The sequence below is a fragment of the Cervus canadensis genome, chromosome 31, assembly GCF_019320065.1.
Source record: "Cervus canadensis isolate Bull #8, Minnesota chromosome 31, ASM1932006v1, whole genome shotgun sequence".
NCBI classification, from domain to species: domain Eukaryota; kingdom Metazoa; phylum Chordata; class Mammalia; order Artiodactyla; family Cervidae; genus Cervus; species Cervus canadensis.
In genome coordinates this window covers 31,168,157-31,189,704 of record NC_057416.1, presented here as the reverse complement: position 1 = coordinate 31,189,704, position 21,548 = coordinate 31,168,157, and the positions used below count along the sequence as shown (strand labels likewise).

Sequence of the window (21,548 nt, the reverse complement as noted above, 5' to 3'; positions counted from 1 at the left end):
ATGGCCTATTAAACGCCGGGGGTCTGCTGTCACAGAGATGGCCTATTAAACGCTGTTAAACGCCGGGGGTCTGCGTTCACCCACCTCACCTGCACACTCTGACACTGCCTCTGCAGCAGCTGTTCCTAGCCCCACAGAGCCAGGATCCCCCTGGGCGGACCCACCCCTCCCCCGGCACTGCCTGTGCCGAGGCCTGTCCATTTGCTCCCTGCTCTGCGGGGACTCAGAGCGACAGCGTCTGTTTGAAGAGAACAGTCTTTAACACTCCCTTCACACAAGTTGATGTGGCAGATGGCTTTCACAAGTTGTTCCACCATGAACACACCACTAGAAGTTTTTATTCATCACTTCATAAGCAGTCAAAGCTGTGTAGCTGCAGGTTTTTCAGCGTTTATAACTTTAAACTTAAGAACTAACAAATAACTAGGTTGGACTTCATTTGGAGTCTCCCAGTTTGAAGTATGATACGATATAAAAGGGCAGGTCTAGGATATATAATATCTTTATAAAGATGTACCTGATGGAAACTAAACTGTCCACTTTAGACTCTTAGAGCAGCTCAAATAGCTGTAAAAACAATGAACAGCCTCTGTGAGTCCTAGCAATAAATCTTGTCAGTCAACTATAGAAAGTAAACAGTATTTATAATTTTAGTCTTTCTTCATACAGTACGTGTGGAAAACAGAAGTTGGCGGGCAAGAATCTGACTGCCCACCAGTCTGCCTCCTCCACTTAAGATTTGGCCTTCAAACGCAGAGAACACCCATGACCATAAGCAGACCCAGAATGGCTTCTGAGTCTCAGGAACCCACTACCAGATTAGAATATTCTCTAAAGATAAACAATAACCTCCTAGAAAAATTTACACCCAACCCAAAACAAACTCAAGGCAAGGTTTATACCATCTCAAGTAATAAGCAATAGAGTGTGGTACATAAATACCATCAGAGAATTAAAGATGCAGACTGCCCGCAGCCATCAAGAAAGAATGGCGAATGTTTCTGTGAAGCCAGTGGTAAAAAGTGACAGGGTCTTCCCTTTGCTTTTCCACTTGCTTCCAGAGAGGAAGATTATCTTCCAGAGACCCTAGTGGTGAGCAAGTAGCAGGCAACATGCAGGGAACGACACAGCTGAGAGGAAAACGCAGGAACAGAGGCGGGTTTTCTGGGGAAGGATCCCTCAGTGTCCATCTAGGGGAGAAAGTGGAAGGGAGGTCATCACGCTGACAGCAACCAGAGAGAACGCCCGAGTCTGACACACAAGCTTTCTGACTGTTAATACATATATACAGGGCTGAGTACTGTAAATCCTAGGCTGGGCTGTCTATGCTGAAAGCTGAAACTGCTGTAACTGCAAGGAGCTCAAATCAGTCCATCCTAAAGAACATCAACCCTGCACATTCACTGGAAAGGCTGATGCTGAAGCTCCCATACTTCGATGCTGGGAAAGATTGAAATCAAAAGAAGGAGGCAGCAGAGGATGAGTTGGTTAGATGGCATCACTGACTCAATGGACATGAATCTGAGCAAACTCCAGGAGAGAGTAGAGGACAGAGGAGGCTGGTGTGCTGCAGAACATGGAGTCACAAAGAGTTGGACACAACTTAGTGACTGATCAACAACAGCAATGTAAATCCCAGAATGGACTGTATGTACTTAAAGCTGTAAATGTTGTCATGGTAACTCTTAGATGGTCAGAACCATGAAGATTCTGAGTTTAGATCCTAAAAATGACAAGTGTTTTTGGACCAAGTTGCTAGCAAAACACATGCTAACCTTTCTCTAAATGGCCTCCAGTGCTTTTTCCCATGAATTTTAACCAGAGTCCCTCTAAAAATGAGTAATAACCTAGATCTTGGTGACAAGCAACAAAAAGTACATTTCCAAGCAGCTTTTGAGGCTCCACATGTTAATATGTAGGAACAATGCTACATACATGACATTTAAAAACTTACATTAAGCAGCCTTAGGTGGTTCATTTTTACTGTAAAGGCTGATCAAGGAAGATACCCTGGGTTTGGTAGATTTCTTTGAGAACCAGCAATACTGTATCTTCAGACTCCCTGGAGAGAGAAAAGATTATGTTGTAAAAAGAAACTAACATTTGTACTAGGTGTTTTACATATACTATCTAACAATCTACACAACCATCTTACAAATTCATTTTTTTTACTGTTTAAAAAAAAAAACTGGCTTAGAAGTGGTATATCTAACAGTGGCTTGGAAGGTAACCTAGCAAAGAAGTTGTTTGTTAGGTTACCTTCTAACAAAGAAGTCTAGCATTGTGTTCTGTAATATAAAAAAGCCAGTAGTAAATTACCAAGCCCTCCCTCCACAGAACTCATTCTTGGGACAACATAGAAGAGTCATCCAATTCATCACTTTAATTTTTAAAAATTGAGTCACCTTTTTAAAAGAAAAGCCAATACAATCATGTGGATAAAGATCAAAGATACAAAGGATATAATAATGAAGTCTCCTTCCCACTGTTTCTAAACCACTAGTTCCCACCTTCTGACAACTGGTGTTATCAATTTCTTATGTATCTTCCCAATATTACTCAGTGTGTGTACAAGCAATTACTTATATCTCATTCATAAAGAAATATGACTATAAAAATAACATTCATGGATTGCCTTACAGGTATCTGGCTCAAACACTTTTTTAGATCTGAGGTTTAACATTTTTTGAGTCATAGACCTATTTGAGAATCTAATGAAACCTATGGATTTCTCCCTGAAAAGACATCATACACATATACTGTATACCCAAAATTGTAAGTAGAATTTCACTAGACTCATGGACTTTTTCTGTCCCCTACAAGCTCTGCACGTGGACTGCAGGTTAAGAAATTCCTCCTATCCCAATGAGAGGAGATTAGCTAAATCAGATATTAAAATGGTGTGATCCTGGTGCATAAATAAATGAGTCAATAGAAAAGAACAGAAAGTTCAAAAGTAAGACTTAAAAACCCACAGAAATTTAATACAATGAAGTTAGAATCTCAAATCTATTAACAGTGTTTTCCAGATGGAGAGCCATCTGGAAAATGATTTGAATCAATTCACATCTTCTTACAAGGATAAATTTGAAGAGAAGCAAAGATTTACATGTAAAAATGAAACCCTAAAATATCAGAATAAACTGGTAAGGAATTCTCTGGAAAACAAGGAAAATCTAAGCATGACACAAATTCCAGAAGCCAAAAAAGAAAAAATAAATTTGACTACATAAAAATCAAAGTTTATACTTAGCAAGAAACCAATGTACACAATGTTAAACTGGGAAAAAGGCATTTACAACTCATATCACAGATTTTATCAATTAAAAAAAAACAATTCAATATGAAACAGAATAAAGAGTATAGATAATTCCCCAAAAAGAAAATTAAAATGGTCCTCGAGTATATGTCAAGATGATCAACCTTGTAACGGAGAGGGCAATAATTACAGCGTGCATGATACGTACACTAAAAGCCACAAAACATTTCTGAGAGAAACTAAAGATGACAATACACTGAGAGATACCACGTTTGTGGGTCAGAAGACTCAGCATTATTAAGGTATCAGTTCTCCCCCGCGCCCAAATTGATCCAAAGATAAAACGCAATCACAATCAAAATCCCTAAAAAGCTTTTTGGTTGAAATTAACAAGTTCATTCTAAACTACATATGGAAATGCAAACGACCTACAATACCTCAAATAACTACTAATAGGCACAACAAAGATGAAGGGCTTATAATACCTAATTTCAAGCCTTACTATAAAGCTACAGTAATCAGGACAGGGTTTTATTGATGTAAAGACTGACAAACAGATCAACAGAACAAAACAGGGCCAAGGCAATTCAACAGTTTCTCCGTCTGAATAAACTTTTCAACAAATGTTGCTAGAATAAAAGCCACAGGCAAAACAATGAACCTCAATCCTTTCCTCACACTATATTTAAAAATTAACCAAAAAAAAAAATTAACCAAAGTGGATCACAGACCTAAATGTAAAAGCTAAAATGACACAACTTCTAAAACTAGAGAAATAAGATTTGATGTTGGATTTGGGCTTCCCTGATAGCTCAGCTGGTAAAGAATCCACCTGCAATGCAGGAGACTCCGGTTTGATTGCTGGGTCAGGAGGATCCCCTGGAGAAGGGAGAGGCTACCCACTCCAGTATTCTTGGGCTTCCCTGGTTGCTCAGATGGTAAAGAATCCACCTGCAATGGGGGAGACCTGGGTTTGATCCCTGGGTTGGGAAGATCCCCTGGAGAAGGGAAAGGCTACCCACTCCAGTATTCTGGCCTGGAGAATTCCATGGACTGTATAGTCCATGGGGTTGCAAAGAGTCGAACACGACTGAGTGACTTTCACTTGGCAAAGATTTCTTATCTATGTCAGAAAAGCACAAACATCAATAAATTGGACTTCATCAAAATACATTTTTGCTTTTCAAAACATACTTGTTGGACAAATGAAAAATCACATCCTGAGAGAGAAAAAGTATCTGAAAAGGATTTGTAAATATAGGAAAATCTTGAAACTTAATAATGAAATAATCCAATTTTTTAAAACAGGCAAAAGATTTTAACAGACAATTCACCAAAGATGATGCATGGATGGCAAGGCGGGATCGATCAAGGTGGCAGAGTAAGAAGACATGGAACTCACTCCTTGCCAACAAACAGATCAAAATTACATCTATATATGGAATAAATCTCATTGGAAACTGGCAGAAAAACTCCTGTACAACCAAGGCTGTGAGAGAGATCCACATGTAATTGGGTAGGAAAGGAAGAAAAGCGATCAGGTCAGCACCTGTGCCCCTGAGAGGGGACTGAAGAGGGAGAATACTGGGGCAGAGACCCATCCCGGGGAGTGAACGGTGAGAGCCTCAAGGGATGCTGCAGGCCTGGGGTCGTAACCCAGGGAGATGAACCGCCCCTGCTGATGGGAGGGCAGGTGGAACTAGCAGGAGGGCTGTGGGAAGGAGGGAGGGAGGGAGTGTGTGTGTGTGTCTGTGTGTGTGTGCTGGCTTGTGCACGCCCGCGAGGAGAGCAGGGCAGAGGGGCGGTTGGACAAGTGCTCTAGTGGCTGCCAGGCCCCCCGCCTGGGCGCGCACCTCCCTCCGCTCCACGTCCTCCAGCAGGACGACGCAGCACTGCACAGTGTCCAGGGGCTCCCCGGGCCCAGGGCGGAGCGTGGGTGTTGGCAGCAGTCATGGTTGGCACTTACTCACGTGGCGTGTCAGAAGGAGCCTAGAACTCTGACGGCAGCCTCTACCCCACAGCTCCCACAGGACATACACGGAGACTCCACACCGGCCCCAGGGACCCTGTGACAAGACAGCTGGTGGAGGCTGGGCATGGTGATGGGCTGTGAGGGGCAAGGGGGACATGTGCGTGAGGCTGCGTGTGAGCAGAGCAAGGGAACAAGTGCAGCTCCCGTGGGCAGACAGCTCAGACCTCTGCCTGCAGAGGGTCCACATGGGCGCCACTGTGGTCAGTACTTCCCGGCTCTGGGGCAAGGCTTCCAACGCAGGGAGGGGGAGGACACACACCCACAGGGAACAGAGCCAGCCCGCCTGACCCTTGCCTCCAGCAACTTGGATCAGATCCTGTCCCAGCAGGGTGCCGGCCACTGGGCAGGGGCGAGGTCTGCCTCACACCCAGCTCCAGCCCCACCCCCTGCTGAGGGGATCCAGCTCTCCCAGTGGAGACACTGGGCACATGCAGTCTGTATAAGGATGCTCCCACATCAGAACACCCCTTTATCACAAGAGGTAAATGTTTCACCTAAATTCACAGTGACAGAGAAAGTTAAGCAAAATCAAAATGCAGAGGAACTGCTCTCAACTGGAACAAGAGAAAAAAACACTGAAAAAACAAATAATGAAACAGAAATAAACAATTAGCAGGTAAAGAATTCAGAACATTGTTAATAAAAATGTTAATTGAATTTAGGGAAAAGAATACTTGAACATAGAATTTTAAAAAGGAACTAGAAAATATTTAAAAAGACCCAATCTGAAGAGAATTCAATAGCTGCCCCCAAAAAAGAAAAAGAAACACACTAAAAGGAATGAATAGCAGACTAAGTGATACAAAAGAACACATATATGATCTGAAAGACAGAAAAATGTAAATCATCCAAACAGAACAGCAAAAGGAAAAACAGATTTTTAAAAATGAAATCAGTATAAGAAATCTCTTAAATAATATTAACCAACATTCACATTATAGGAGAAGACAGAAGAGAGGAGGGTATCAAAAATGCAGCTGAGGTAATTACAGCTGAAAACTCTCCAAACCTGAAGGAAATAAGATATCCAGGAACAGGAAGCACAGAGGGCCCCAAACAAGTTGAACTGAAGGAAACCCACACCAAGAGATAACATAATTAAAATGGCAAAAGGTAGAGAGAGGCTTCTAAAGGCAGCAAGAAAAAAAGAAAACAGAATCCCCACCCATAAGACTATCAGCTGATTTCTTTGCAGAAACCACGCAGACCAGAAGGGAGTGGCATGATCTGCAACCTAGAGTACTCTGCCCAGCAAGATTACCATTTAAAACTGAAAGAGAGACAAAGAACTTCTCAGACAAGCAAAACCTGAAACATTTCATCAATACTAAACCTACTCTAAAAGAAATGTTAATGGGTTTTCTCTAAGTGGAAAAGAAGAAAGAACCTACAGAGAAGAAATACAGAGTAAGGACTGAGGACCAAGCACTTAACTGAGCAGTATGGAGATTAAAAGACAAAAAAAAGCTGTGAAAGCAGCTGTAACTACAATAGACAGTTACGGGATAAACATGAAACAGGAAGATATAAAATATGACATCAAAATATGCAGGAGGGGAGTATAAATGTAGAATGTTCAGAATGTGTTTGAACTTATATGACTGCCAGTTTAAAACAAGAAGATACAGGTCAACATATATGAACCCCACGGTAATCACAAATAAAAAAAAGAACACAACAAATACACAAAAACTGAAAAGAAAGGAATATAAGCATACTGCTAAATAAAATCATTAAACCACAAAGTGTTAGTCGCTCAGGCATATCCAACTCTGCGACCCCATGCACTGTAGCCCGCCAGGCTCCTCTGTCCATGGGATTCTCCAGGCAAGTACTGGAGTGGGCTGCCATTCCCTTCTCCAGGGGATCTTCTGGACCCAAGAACTGAACCCGGGTCTCTGACACTGCAGGCAGATTCTTTACCATTTGAGTCACCAAGAAGCTCCCTAAACCACAAAGGAAGAAACAAGAAGAACAGAGAAGAATCACAAAACAACGGGAGAACATGTAGTAACATGGCAGTAAGTACATGTCTACATCAGTAACTGTTTTAAATGCCAATGGGCTAAATATTCCTATCAGACAAAACAGACTTTACAACAAAGGGTATGACAGAAGACAAAGAAGGGCATTCTATAGTGATAAAGGGATCATGACAAGAACAAGCCATAACATTTAACATATATGCATCCAAGACAGGAGCACCTCAACATGTAAAGGGAGAAACTGACAATAACACAGTAATAGCAGGGGGCTTTAACATCCCACTTTTATCAATGGACAGATCATCCAGACAGGAAATCTGTAAGGCAACAATGGCCTTAAATGACACATTATAGACGATTTGAATATATTAGACATTATGTCCAAAAATAGCAGAATACAGACTTTTTTTTTCCAGACTTTTACAGTGCACATGAAATGCTCTCCAGAACAGATCACATGTTAAGAGGATAAAAATTATACCAAGCATTTTTTCCAACCACAATAGCATGAAACTAGAAGTCAATTACAGAAAGAAAAATGGGAAAAGAACTCACACATGGAGATTAAATGATATGCTACTAAAAAAAACAATGGGTCAATACAGAAATCAAAAAGGAAACCAGAAAATACCTTGAGACAAATAAAAATGGAAATATGACTCTCCAAAAATCTATGGGATGCAGAAAAAACAGATCTAAGAGAGAAGTTTATAGTGATACAGGCCTTCCTTATCTGGTGGCTCAGACGGTAAAAGTGTCTGCCTACAATGTGGGAGACCCGGGTTTGATCCCTGGGCCAGGAAGATCCTCTGGAGAAGGAAGTGGCAACCCACTCCAGTACTCCTGCCTGGAAAATCCCGTGGACGGAGGAGCCTGGTAGTCTACAATCCATGGGGTCGCAAAGAGTCGGAGACAACTGAGCAACTAAACTTTTACTTTTCACTTATTTCCTTGAGAAATAAGAATAATCTCAAACCTACCACCTAAAGGAATTAGAAAAAGAAAACAATCCAAAGTCAGCAGAAGCAAGGGAATAATAAAGATCAGAGAGAGAAGAAATAAAACATATCTTAAAGAAAAAAAACAATGGGGCTTCCCTGGTGGCTCAGTGGTGAAGAATTCACCCGCCAATGCAGGAGACACGGATTCCATCCCTGGTCTACTGCGACTGTACTCTAAGAGCCCTGAAACTGCAAATACTGCATCCAGGTGCTGCAACTACTGCAGCCTGCGTGCCCTTAAGCCCATGCTCCACAATGAGCAGCCACCGCAATGAGAAGCCCATGCACTGCAACAAAGACTAGGCCCCGCTTGCCACAACTCGAGAAAAGCTGGTGCAGCCAGGAGGAGCCAAGATGGCGGAGGAGTAGGACGGGGAGACCACTATCTCGCCTACAAATTCATCAAAAGAATAACTGAAAGCAGAGCAAACTTCACAAAACAACTTCTGATCGCTAGCTGAGGTCATCAGGCACCCAGAAAAGCAGCCCATTGTCTTCGAAAGGAGGTAGGACAAAATATAAAAGATAAAAAGTGAGACAAAAGAGCTAAGGACGGAGACCCGTCCCGGGAAGGGAGTCTTAGGCGGCATTGCTTGGGCTAGGGTCCGGGCCTGAGTGCCCTGAGGACAATCGGAGGGAGCTTCTGTGAGTTGCCAACTTGAACTGTGGGAGAGCAAAAGAGAGAGAGAAAATTAACCGGCCCGAACACACTGCCGGCCGTTCGCAGAACAAAGGGACCGAGAAAGTCCAGAGAAGAGCTCGCAGGCTGCCGACCGGCCCAGCCCCGCCGGAGGCAGGAGGCAGGGGGGAGGGGAAGGTCGCGGCGAGACACAGGGCGCAGGCACCCGACCGGCGCGGGCGGGGACTGGGGCTGGGGACGCAGAGGGCGGAAGGCGCGCGCACCCGACTGGCGCCGGCGGAAACTGAGACTGGGTCCGCGGAAGGGAGTGGGCGCGCCACACCTGGGGAGAGTGCGCCCACCAAGCCCCTGGCTGCCTGGACCGCTCTGACGGGGAAGGCACAGAGAGCAGGCGCAGCTTTTCGCTCCGCGCTTTTGTGGAACACCCGAGGGCTGGAACCTCGTGCTGCGTGGGGCGCGCTCCATATAGAACAGCCGGGAGCCTGAGCAGCGCAGACAGAGAAAGCAGCGCCAGCCCCTCCCGGCAGAGCGACGGAACTAGCTACCTAAATAAGAGTCCACCTCCGCCCGCCTGTGTCAGGGCGGAAATGAGGGTCTGAAGAGACCGGCAAACAGAAGCCAAATAAACAAAGGGAACCGCTTCAGAAGGGACCTTGCAACAGATTAAAATCCCTGTAGAAAACACCGACTACACTGGAAGGGGCCTGTAGATATCGAGAAGTGTAAGCTGGAACGAGGAGCTATCTGAAACTGAGCCGAACCCACACTGACCGCAACAGCTCCAGAGAAATTCCTAGAGATATATATATATATATATATATATATATTTTTTTTTTTAAGTAAGAAAAAAAAATTTTTTTATTTTTTATTTTTTCTTTTTTATTTTTTCTCTTTTATTTTCCTTTAAAATTCCCTATTACTCCCCCATTACTCCTTAACTTTCATTTTCATAGATTTTTATGATTTTTTTAATTAGGGAAAAAAATTTTCTTTTTTTTTCTTCTTTCCTTTTTCTCTTCTATTTTATATTTTTCTTTTTCTCTTATTTCTTTTAAAGTTCTCTAGTACTCCTCTACTACTCCTTAATTTTCATTTTCAATACACTATAACCTTACAAAAAAAAAAAAAGAAGAGAAGCCCTATTTTTAAACCGAAATTCAGTTCCCATTTTTATTCAGGAGTGTGTTGATTATTCTCTCCCAATCTTGACTCTCTGTTTTCTACCTCAGAACACCTCTATTTCCTCCTTTCCCCTTCTCTTCCCAATCCAATTCTGTGAATCTCTGTAGGTGTCTGGGCTACGGAGAACACTCTGGGAACAGACAACTGCGTAGATCTGTCTCTCTCCTCTTGAGTCCCCCTTTTTCTCCTCCTGCTCATCTCTATCTCCCTCCTCCCTCTCCTCTTCTTCATATAACTCTGTGAACCTCTCTGGGTGTCCCTAACGGGGGAGAATCTTTTCGCCATTAACCTAGAAGTTTTATTATCAGTGCTGTATAGTTGGAGAAGTCCTGAGACTACAGGAAGAATAAAACTGAAATCCAGAGGCAGGAGACTTAAGCCCAAAACCTGAGAACACCAGAAAACTCCTGACTACATGGAACTTTAAGTAATAAGTGACGGTCCAAAAGCCTCCATACCTACACTGAAACCAACCACCACCCAAGAGCCAATAAGTTTTAGAGCAAGACATACCACGCAAATTCTCCAGCAACGCAGGAACATAGCCCTGAACATCAACATACAGGCTGCCCAAGGTCACACCTAACACACAGACCCATCTCAAAACTCATTACTGGGCACTCCATTGCTCTCCAAAGAGAAGAAATCAAGTTCCACGCACCAGAACACTGACGCAAGCTTCCCTAACCAGGAAACCTTGACAAGCCAATCGTCTAACCCCACCCACTGGGTAAATCCTCCACAATAAAAAGGAACCACAGACCTCCAGAATACAGAAAGCCCACTCCAGACACAGCAATCTAAACAAGATGAAAAGGCAAAGAAATACCCAACAGGTAAAGGAACATGAAAAATGCCCACCAAGTCAAACAAAAGAGGAGGAGATAGGGAATCTACCTGAAAAAGAATTTAGAATAATGATAATAAAAATGATCCAAAATCTTGAAAACAAAATGGAGTTACAGATAAATAGCCTGGAGACAAAGATTGAAAAGATGCAAGAAATGTTTAATAAAGACCTAGAAGAAATAAAGAGTCAATTAAAAATGAATAATGCAATGAATGAGATCAAAAACACTTTGGAGGGAACCAAGAGTAGAATAACGGAGGCAGAAGATAGGATAAGTGAGGTAGAGAAAAGCTGGTGTAGTAATGAAGACCCAGCACAGCCATAAATAAATAGATACAAAATTTTAAAAAACAACAGAAAATATCAGTGAAAACAAGAGTTAGTTTCTTGAAAAGATAATCAAAAACTGATAACCAGGCTCGCCAAGAAGAGAGAATCCAAAATAATCAAAATAAGAAATGCAAGAGGAGAAATAGAACTGATACCACAGAGATAGAAAAACATAAGAGGATACTATCAATGGTCATATTCCAACAAATTGGACAACCTAGAAGAAACGGACAAATTTCTAAAAAAACATAAAAATTGGCAAGACTGAAATCAATAAGAAGCAGACCATCTGAATAAACCAAACACTAGTAGTGAAATTGTATTTGAATTTAAAAAACTCGCAGGAGGCTTCCCTGGTGGCTCAGTGGCGAAGAATCTGCCTGCCAATGCAGGAGACACAGGTTCGATCCCTGGTCCGAGAGGATCCCACGTGCCGCGGAGCAACTGCGCCCATGCACCACAACTCCTGAGCCCGTCCTCTAGAGCCCAGGAGCCACAACTGCTGAAGCCGCGCAGCCTAGAGCCCATGCTTCGCAACAAGAGAAGCCACCGCAATGAGGAGCCCCCACGCTCTGCAACTAGAGAAAAGCCTGCGCAGCCACAGAGACCCAGAACAGCCAAAAATAATAAGTACAAATTATAAAAAAAACCTCCCAGGAAACAAAAGTCCAGGACCAGCTTCCCGGGGGGGTTCTAGCAAATTACAAAGATTTAACACTCATCCTTTTTAAACTATTCCAAAAAATTGAAGAGGAAGAAACTCCCAAATGCATTCTGTGAGGCCATCATATCCTGATACCCAAATCAGACCAATACACTACAAAAAAGGAAAACTACTTATCAATGTCTTTGATGACTACAGATGCAAAACTCAATAAAATATTGTAACAAACAACTCAAAAAAATAAAGATCATACACAATGATCAAGTGGGATTTATCCCAGGGATACAAAGATGCTTCAGTATTCACAATTCAATCAGTGTGACATACCACATCAACAAAAGGAAGGACAAAAATGATATGATCATCTTAATAGATACAGAAATAGCATTTAATGAAATTAAATATACATTGACAAAAATTCTCCAAGTTGGTATAAAGAGGACATAACATAATAAAGATTGCCTATGACAAACCCACAGCTATCGTCATACACAACAATGAAAAGCTGAAAGCCTTTCCTCCAAATTCAGGAACAAGACAAAGATGTCCACTCTTGCTTCTTCAATGTAACATAAACAGTACTGGAAGTCCAAGCCACAACAATCAGAGGAAGGGAAGGGAGGAAGGAAGAAAAAGCACCCATGTTGGAAGGGAGGAAGTAAAACTGGCACTATTTACAGACGATGTGATACTTTACATAGAAAACCCTAAAGCCTCCACCAAAAAGCTATTAGAACAAATGAATTCAGTAAACTTGCAGGATACAAGATTAATATACAGAAATCTAATGCTTTTTATATGATATTAATGAACTATCAAAAAAAAAAATCCCATTTAAAATTACATCAAAAAGAATAAAATGCCCTAGGAATAAACTTAACCAAGGAAATGAAAGCCTATACTCCGAGAATTATAAAATGCTGAGGAAGGAAACTAAAGATGATATAAAGAAGTGAAAAGATATTTTGTGCTCTTGGATCAGAAAAATTAATATTATTAAAATGACCACACTACCCAAAGCAATCTACAGACTTAATGTAATCCCTACTGAAATACCCATGACATTTTGCACAGAACTAGCACAAATGAATCTAAAATTTATACAGAATCACAAAAGGCCCTATATTGTCAAAGTTATCCTCCCAGACTTCGGACTATACTACAAAGCTACAGTTGTCAAAATATATTAGTACTGGCACAAAAACAGACACACAGAACAATGGACCAGAATATGGAGCCCAGAAATAAACCCACACACCCAGAGTCAACTAATCTACAACAAAGGAGGCAAGAATATACAATGAAGAAAAGACGATTTCTTTGATAAGTGGTGCTGGGAAAACTGGACAGCAACATGTAAAAGAATGACATAAAATCTCTGCACACCATATACAAAAATAAACTCATAACAGATTAAACATCTAAATACAAGAGTGGAAACCACAAACCTCCTAGAAGAGAAAACGGACAGAACACTCTTTGATATAAATCATAGCAAAATATTTTGGGTTTGTCTTTCAAAGCAAAAATAAGCAAATGGAACCTAATTAATCCATAAAAGCTTTTTGCCAGCAAAGGAAACCATAGACAAGATGAAACCAAAAGCTACTGAATGGGAGAAAATATCTGCAAATGATATGAGCAATAACAGGTTAATATTCAAAACATATAAACAGCTCATAAAGCTCAATATAAAAAAAGTCCCCAAATAACCCAATCAAAAAATCGGCAGAAGACTGAAGAGACATTTTTCCAAGGGAGACATACAAATGGATAACAGGCACATGAAAAGGTGGTCAATATCACCATTCCCCAGGGAAATTCAATTCAAAACCAAAATGAAACATTACCTCACACCTGTCAGAATGGCTGTCATCAAAAAGAACACAAATAATAAATGCTGGCAAGGATGTGGAAAAAAGGGAACTCTTATCTACTGCTGGTGGGAATGTAAACTGGTGCAGCCACTGTGGAACACAGTATAGAGGCTCCTCAAAAAAATAAAAATACAACTATCATATGATCTGGCAACTCCACTCCTTGGCATATACCCAGGAAAAACAAAAACACTAACTTGAAAAGATATATGCACCCCAGTGTTCACAGCCACACTATTCACAATAACTAAGATATGGAAGCTACCTAAGCATCCATCAACAGACAAATAAATAAAGATGTGGTACATATTTACAATGGAATAATACACAGCCATTAAAAAAGAACAGAATTCTGCCATTTGCAGCAACATGGTGGACCAAAAAAATATTATGCTTAGTGAAATAAGTCTTTGACAGATGTAGAAAAAGCATCATAGGCCGATGTTCATTTGGAATTAGAATGATTGCTTGTTCAGATAATTATTAATACAAAATAGCACAATCGTGTCATTTGAAGTTCCAACCAAGGAAGACAAATGGATAATGGGCACATGAAAAGTGCTCAACATCGCTAATCCTCACAGAAATTCAATTCAAAACTACAATGAAATATCACCTCACACCTGTGACCTCACACCAGGCTGTCATTAAAAAAATTATAATAAATGTTGTTAAAAATAAACACAAATAACAAATATTTGGTCTTAATAAACAAAGAAGGCTGAGTGCCGAAGAATTAATGCTTTTGAACTGTGCTATTGGAAAAGACTCTTGAGAGTCCCCTCAGAGACTGCACTGAGATCAAACCAGTCAATCCTAAAGGAAATCAGTCCTGAATATTTTCTGGCAGGACTGATGCCGAAGCTGAAGCTCCAATACTTTGGCCACCTGATGCGAAGAACTGACATTGGAAAAGACCCTGATGCTGGGAAAGACTGAAATAGGAAGAGAAGAGGACGACAGAGGATGAGATGGTTGGATGGCATCACCGACACGATGGACTTGAGTTTGAGCGAGCTCCAGGAGTTGGTGATGGACAGGGAGGCCTGGCGTGCTGCAGTCCACGGGGTCGCAAAGAGTCGGACATGACTAAGCAACTGAACTGAAGACCAAGAAAACCCCCAGAACAAAAAGGAACACTTACCAGTAGCACAAATGGCTTTGTAAAGCAAATAAATATTCATTAAAACTTTCAATGGGCTTCTCCTGAAGCACGTAGTCAATGCGCTGGCCTCCATTCAGCATTCCCACATGGATGGGGGGGGCTTCCTCTTTCACTGGCACAGGGTTCTCTTCTGTGTTAACATCTGGATATGAAGGAACCATGGTCAGAACATAGAAGCTTCCAGCCCTCCAAGGCTGTCCTTACCTCCCCCTCACACTCCAGCCTCAGCAGAGGACGAGCTACTCTGCTCTGAAAGCTCTCTCATCTCTCATCTCCTCTCCATGCCCTTAAAGCTTGTTCTCAAGCCACACTGATTTTATCCAATCCCCTTTCTTTCCTATACCTTTGACAGCTAATTCCATTCACCTTTGGTTTACAAAATAAATGCAAGCAGGGTTAGATCTCCTTGGGCAGTTGAAAATTAAAGCAAAAGAATGCAGTATTAACTGTGAAATCAAGAGAAGTGTCCTAGCTAGTGCCCAGCCAGGAAAACGAAACTGACCCATGAATACACAGACAGCCCCGGTAAGGCAAGGCTCTTCAGTGTGGGCTCTTAGCGTCGCTGCCACACTGCCCGAGCGGGGAGTGCTTTAAAGCCTAGCTACTAGATGCTCAGCTTCTCTTAACATTTTCCCTCACAGATAATGTGTTTCCACAATTTGTGGCTATTTGATGACAGAAAGAAACCAGCAGAGCTGAAGGCCCAGTAGGACTCATAGTATAGTGTTGGCTCTAAACAATAACAAGGGGAAAGTTAAGAAGACCCAGGGAGAATAAGAACCAGACACCAGGGAGTCCCTCTTATCTGGCCTGGTGCAGGAAACCACTGTGTACAGTGTCACTGACCACTAGGCTTCTCTGAATTTGATTCAGGTTCTGCTTCTGTTTCTTCTGCAGTTTCTGAAGCTTGTAAGGCGGGGTATGGAGCTCTGGTGAAAGACTTCCAGGCCATCCGCAGCGAACCTAGCAAGTTATTCTTAAGGTCCATGCTCATCCTGGTCAAGCCCTCTCTCAGTTCTGAAACACACGTGAAAAAGAACACTACATGGTTTACAGAGGTAAAAGGGCTCAACACAGCCAAGCAAAGTGAATGAGGTCCAGTCAGCCTGCACTGATCAGAAGGTCTAAAATTATCAGGTTCTGGACTCAAGACATACCTAAGTGCATCCGCTTCCTGCCTTTATGATGTGGGATCAGCATTGGCTCAAATTCCATTCCCGGGACCACCATTGGTTCAATCCTATAGGCCACAGGATCAAACTACATGCGGAAAACAATAGTTACATATACCTCTGCTGATCATAATGATGGTCTCAGGAATATGAAACATTATAAGCTCATTTATCTTTAAATATAGTAGTTCTGCCCTCTTCAATTCCCCATACTATCATATTATAAATTTTCTCATTACTACAAAATAGAAAAAGTAAATCAACACAAAGAATATCATATGCTCTTTACCAATAAGCCCTAATATTCAAGTGAAATCACAAGAGCTATCCCATGCTTACAGGGTGATAAATATTGAAGAAACCTTTGCATGTTGGAAATCTGTAGTTGGGGTCAATTCTTTTTAGTCCCCGGACAGTAAGGAACATTCCAATGGGAGATCCAAAGGCAAAGAATATTTCTGGTTTATAGATGAGCCGGGGGTATTTTACAGGCACCTGGATGAAGGAAATGAAAGCATCTCTTATTGATAATAAAAGTTACATCTGTTCCTACAATACCAATAGCAAACAATAAAATGACCAAAGAGAATGAGTACTGTTTACCTGCCCAATGCCGACGTCCAGACCATTAGTACTACTGTAGAACTCTGACTCTTTGGGGATATTAGACATATTTGCCCCTGCAGGTGATTGCGGGGTTGGTCTATTAACACCCTAAAGAATAAAAAATAGTTCTGTGGAGCTGCTAAGTAGTAAAAATATCCAAAGGATTATATAGTTTTCTACTGGTTTAAAAGGAGGCTTGGGAAAGTTTTGAAACAACAGTCAACAATTTTCAGAAGAATCTCTCAGAAAACAAAGCTGAAGAAAACCAAAGCTGCCTTAAATTATGAATTGATATCCCTACATGCTCTGAAATGATGAAAGCTCTACAAAGCCTTCTGGGTGCTACCTCCTGGTAGTACCAAGTTACTAGCCTCTGGGTAGTAACTGCAACTTTGGGCAACCATCATGAGAGCAAACGAAAGCAGAGCACTATGGGATATTGGGGGCTACTGAAGAGTTCAATGAAGTGCTATGCCTTTCTAATCAAAGCAAACAGTATGTCTCTATCAGCCTCAAATCAGAACCAAGCAACCTGCTAAATGGTTGAAAGATAATCAACTAGGCTATGGAAAGGAATTCAGTGGCCAAAACTACTCAGTGCACAAGTACTGTTACAACATGGTTATAGCTTGAATACATTATGCTAAGTGAAAGAAGCCAGTCACAAAAGGCCACATATCGTATAACTCCATTTATATGAAGTATCCAGAATAAGAAAATACACAGAGACAGAAAACAGATCAGTGGTTCACAGGAGGGAGGAATGGGGAGTGACTGCTATTGAATATGATGTTTCTTTCTATCGTGATGGAACGTTCCGGAATTCAATAGTGGTAATGGTTATTCAACTCTGAATATACCAAGACCCACTGAACTGTATATTTTAAAAGGGTAAATTTTATGGTATGTGATGTGCAATATATTTCAATAAACTAGTTATAATGCAAACCAAAAAAGGAAAAAAACTGAATGGTAGTAGTCCAGGGGAGATAAGACTTCTGACACTGATAATATTTTTAAAGATATTAATAAAGAAAATGTATTTAATTTATAAAAAAGAGAGCCAAAAGTAAATTTTAAAACTGCTTAGCTCCCTATACACCTCACAAAGCACAAGGGTACAAGGAAGTCAACACACTGTTTAATCCCATAAGCTATATTAAGCACATACCATCGAATTTTTTCTGGTCCTAAAGTAGTTTAATATCTTCTTTCTTGGTCCTAAGGGAATTCCCATTTCCTGAAGGTCTTTGTCTGTACATAAAGTCTAAGCATAAAAAATCAAACACTGTTTTTATTTCTAGGCAAAATAAAAGCAATTAAATGTCCTGTTCTCTGATAGGAATAGGCCTAAGCACTCTGCTGTTCTTGGCTTTACATGACTAGGAGTCCCCAGTGGTAAAGCATCATTAATAACTTTATCTTCTTAATAAAGAGCTTAAAAAAGGAATATAAAATATCAATACTGGAGTTATCAATGCTGTAGTAATACAGATACTATTGCAAAAAAAAAAAAAAAACCTACAGAGGTGAGTATCTAACTTCATGACAGAAAAACCCTCCACGGTTTCCACGCTCCTCAGATGATCCATTCTCGAAAAAGGTTATGTTCCTGCTTGCACATATGAGCAGTGAGGACATAAAGCAAACACAGAGCACAAAACAGACCAACAATCCAGGGGTCAGCTAAAGGGCTGCTCCTGACGAGGGAAGTCTTCCTTCGCCTCCCAGGTTAGATCAGCTCATCCCACTGAACACTCCTAAACTGTGCACTTCCCCTACTTACAACTTAGCACAGTTGTAATTTATTATGTGTTTGGCTACCCGTGTCTTTTCCACTAAGCTATAAGCATCATGAGGTTTGAACTGTATCTGCCTTATTAGCACTCTATGTCATACTTGGTACAGCTGCCTGATCATAGTAGGTATTTACTAAATACCTGTTAAATGAACAAATGTGTCACAAACCTGGAAAAAAAAAAAGGCACAACCGAGGTGGCAAAAAAATAAGCAAATACCCACAAGTAGAGCTCTGGAAAGTGTAACAGAAAATAAGAGCTGGAAAAGTCAGTGGCCTTTACACCTGCTCTCATGTTTTCAGAGCTGTGCTGGGTTTTAGTCTTTGCTCTATTCCTATTATCAACGTGGCTCCTCTGAACTTTGAACTCCCACAAAGAAAAGATCACTTTATATGATGGAAAAAAAAATAATGCTAAAGAGCATTACTAATGATAAAGTATGTATGACTAAAATGCTTCTAAAGGGCAGGCTCTTAGCCAGCAGTATGATGAAAATAAGTAATAAAAATACTGAAAATGGAACAGAGTACAGTTTTAAAAGATTATTTTTACCAGAGCTTCCTTATCTATTTTCTCCTTCTCAAAAATACTAAAGAACTCAGACAGTTGAAGTTTCTTCAAATCTTCCTCCAGTGTTGGTGTATCTCCTTGATCCATGAAAATACTTGGCAAATCCTAAAAATTAAATTGTAAAACTTATATTGTCTAAATTCATTTAGATTTTTTTTATTAATACTACTTTGCAATAAAGAAAAGCACTATGTAAGATAGCCACATAGTATCTTAACTTTGAAATATAAACTAAAATGTGATTGATCTTTAAGTTTTTGCAGTCAATTGAAACTTTATATGTTTTTAAATAAATGAATCTGTGACTGAATGACTATTAATGTATTCTTCATCATTATTAACAAAACTTTCCCTGAGCTCTTAGTAGTGTTTAAGGACAGCTTTCAAGCAGAATTTCTATAAACTATATCAATTTACATTCAATTCATTCATTTCCTCATATGCAAATTGCATTTCAACTCAATGATTCTATAACTCTAATAACAGATCAGTAGTGCATATTTATAATGAAAATAAGATAACCATTAATTATTTTAGAATGTGGCACGTTTATAGAAGCATATTACTATCTTGCTTCTATCATCCAAGAATAACAGAGATAATTACAAATCTGTTAAAATTAAAATAAATGTAAATTTAATATTATGGTATGAGACTAAGGGGGAAAAAAGTCTAAAATCTAAAAATCCCTACTAAGAAATAGTACAAGAAAACCTATCTGAACATCTAAATTACCTTTTCACTGTCAGTATCTCCCAAAGAATCTTTCTGATTTGTTAGGATATCAAACAATATAAGCGAACCTGTAAGTAAAACAGAAGAGGGGACAATTTTGAAGCATTAGCATTGAACAGCTGTCTTTTACACAAAAAAGGAATAAGCCAACTACCCAAGTAGCAAAATCTACTAAGTAGGGAGCCTTTCTTTCCAATCCACCATCACCCTTCCAACCCCTTCCATATTTCATCACAGACCAGTTCTAGACCTCTGAATCTGATACTGATAAGACACTGTACTTCAAAATATTTAAAAGGTATCCATAAAATGTGATAGTCCTCTCCAGTCATAGAGAATTCATTACCTAAACTATGACCAGCAATGGATACACTCCCTTTGAAATTAGGGTTCCTCTGCAGAAAAAGTATATAAATTCGATTCATTTCAGAAGCGACTGTGTCCACAATAGTCTGACAGTAGGTGGGGCTGTTGTAGAAGAAGACATCCAGAATCGTGTCGTTGGTAAAGTGTCTGAGGCGGTTAATGCTAGGCAGGGTTATTCGCTGCAGATCTCTGAAAAAAGGAAAGATGCTTTAAGCAGAGAACTTAAATACATTCCATAACCTCCTTTATGCTAAAGAAATAGTAAAGCTGCAATAGTAAACACTAATGAGCCACTAAAACATATTGGAAGAAGATACACACCATTCCCTACTCCTGACCCAAGCTGGTAAAACAAAGGGATTGTTCGGCACTTAATAATATAACTCTAAGAAAATGACAGAGAAGTACAAAAAGTTTTTTGTTGAACAGAATTTTATATACACTCTCAGCTAACAGCAGACATGTTCCTAAGCATATTAATGACCAGAAAACATTACAATCACAGGTAACAACTCAAAGGTGTAAAGTACTACTCACACATCTACACCAGTGGAATGCAAGGGACTATGCCAGTTGACTGGGAGAAATTCTACCCTCCCAATCTGCTGATTTTCTTGGGCTTTCTTAAAATGCGTCTGTAGCAGGTTCAAAGAAACACTGCGAAAATCATTAACTAGAAAAGAAAATTAACTAATGCATTAACAGTGAAGCAATCAATTCACAGAATTAGGATGTAACAGATCATACGATTATACCACACTCATCTACATTTGCTTAGAGCACATACTGACTAGAGTCAAAACTAGAGTTATATTTAAGAAAAATTAATAGTGCATATAGGAAAAGACATTCCTTTCATATAGAACTGCTTTTACTATACGAAACATTTTCATTAAAAAACACACACACACACACACACTAACTTCAAAACTTCTGTGTCAGATGAACTGTTTCAATTTTTTAAAAGAATCACCTGATTATGTCAGTTGGCCTTGCACTCAATCATTCATTCATTATTCAATATTTTAGAAAAACCACTGATGTTCAGAATTCATATTACATTGATCTTAACCTTCTAGAAAGTTTATGCTTAGAAGCATTAGTATTAGGATAAGACTCCCAAATTGGGACAATTAGACTATGAATACTACTTTTCAAAATCAAGTTAATGACTTAAATATTCCAATTAGAGTATCATGAGGTTTATCACATTTTAAGTTTAAAAAATGTAAGTTTCAGTTATTCATTTAAACTAGATTAATTTTATGGTCACATATTTATGGTTCCCTTTAAATTTGGAATAGTTACAAACAGG

At 40.2% G+C, this 21,548-nt stretch overlaps 1 protein-coding gene across 5 annotated transcripts in view; it reads right to left on the bottom strand.

Annotated features, from left to right (window-relative positions):
• The window catches only part of DDHD2 (DDHD domain containing 2), a 30,040-nt gene that overhangs the window by 763 nt on the left and 7,729 nt on the right, over positions 1-21,548 (bottom strand). For 2 of the 5 annotated variants that reach the window (XM_043453980.1, XM_043453984.1), the window contains 12 exons: positions 20,771-20,906; positions 20,214-20,422; positions 19,868-19,935; positions 19,115-19,237; positions 17,935-18,030; positions 16,761-16,871; positions 16,497-16,652; positions 16,143-16,245; positions 15,832-16,002; positions 14,965-15,127; positions 1,955-2,062; positions 61-1,190 (listed from right to left, as the gene is read on the bottom strand). In XM_043453980.1, the coding sequence (XP_043309915.1) occupies positions 1,981-2,062; positions 14,965-15,127; positions 15,832-16,002; positions 16,143-16,245; positions 16,497-16,652; positions 16,761-16,871; positions 17,935-18,030; positions 19,115-19,237; positions 19,868-19,935; positions 20,214-20,422; positions 20,771-20,906 (1,418 nt within the window). In that variant the 3' untranslated portion in view covers positions 61-1,190; positions 1,955-1,980. Of the gene's footprint in view, positions 1-60; positions 1,191-1,548; positions 1,568-1,954; positions 2,063-14,964; positions 15,128-15,831; positions 16,003-16,142; positions 16,246-16,496; positions 16,653-16,760; positions 16,872-17,934; positions 18,031-19,114; positions 19,238-19,867; positions 19,936-20,213; positions 20,423-20,770; positions 20,907-21,548 lie in introns of those variants that run through there. The other 3 variants (XM_043453981.1, XM_043453982.1, XM_043453983.1) reach the window with 3 other exon arrangements.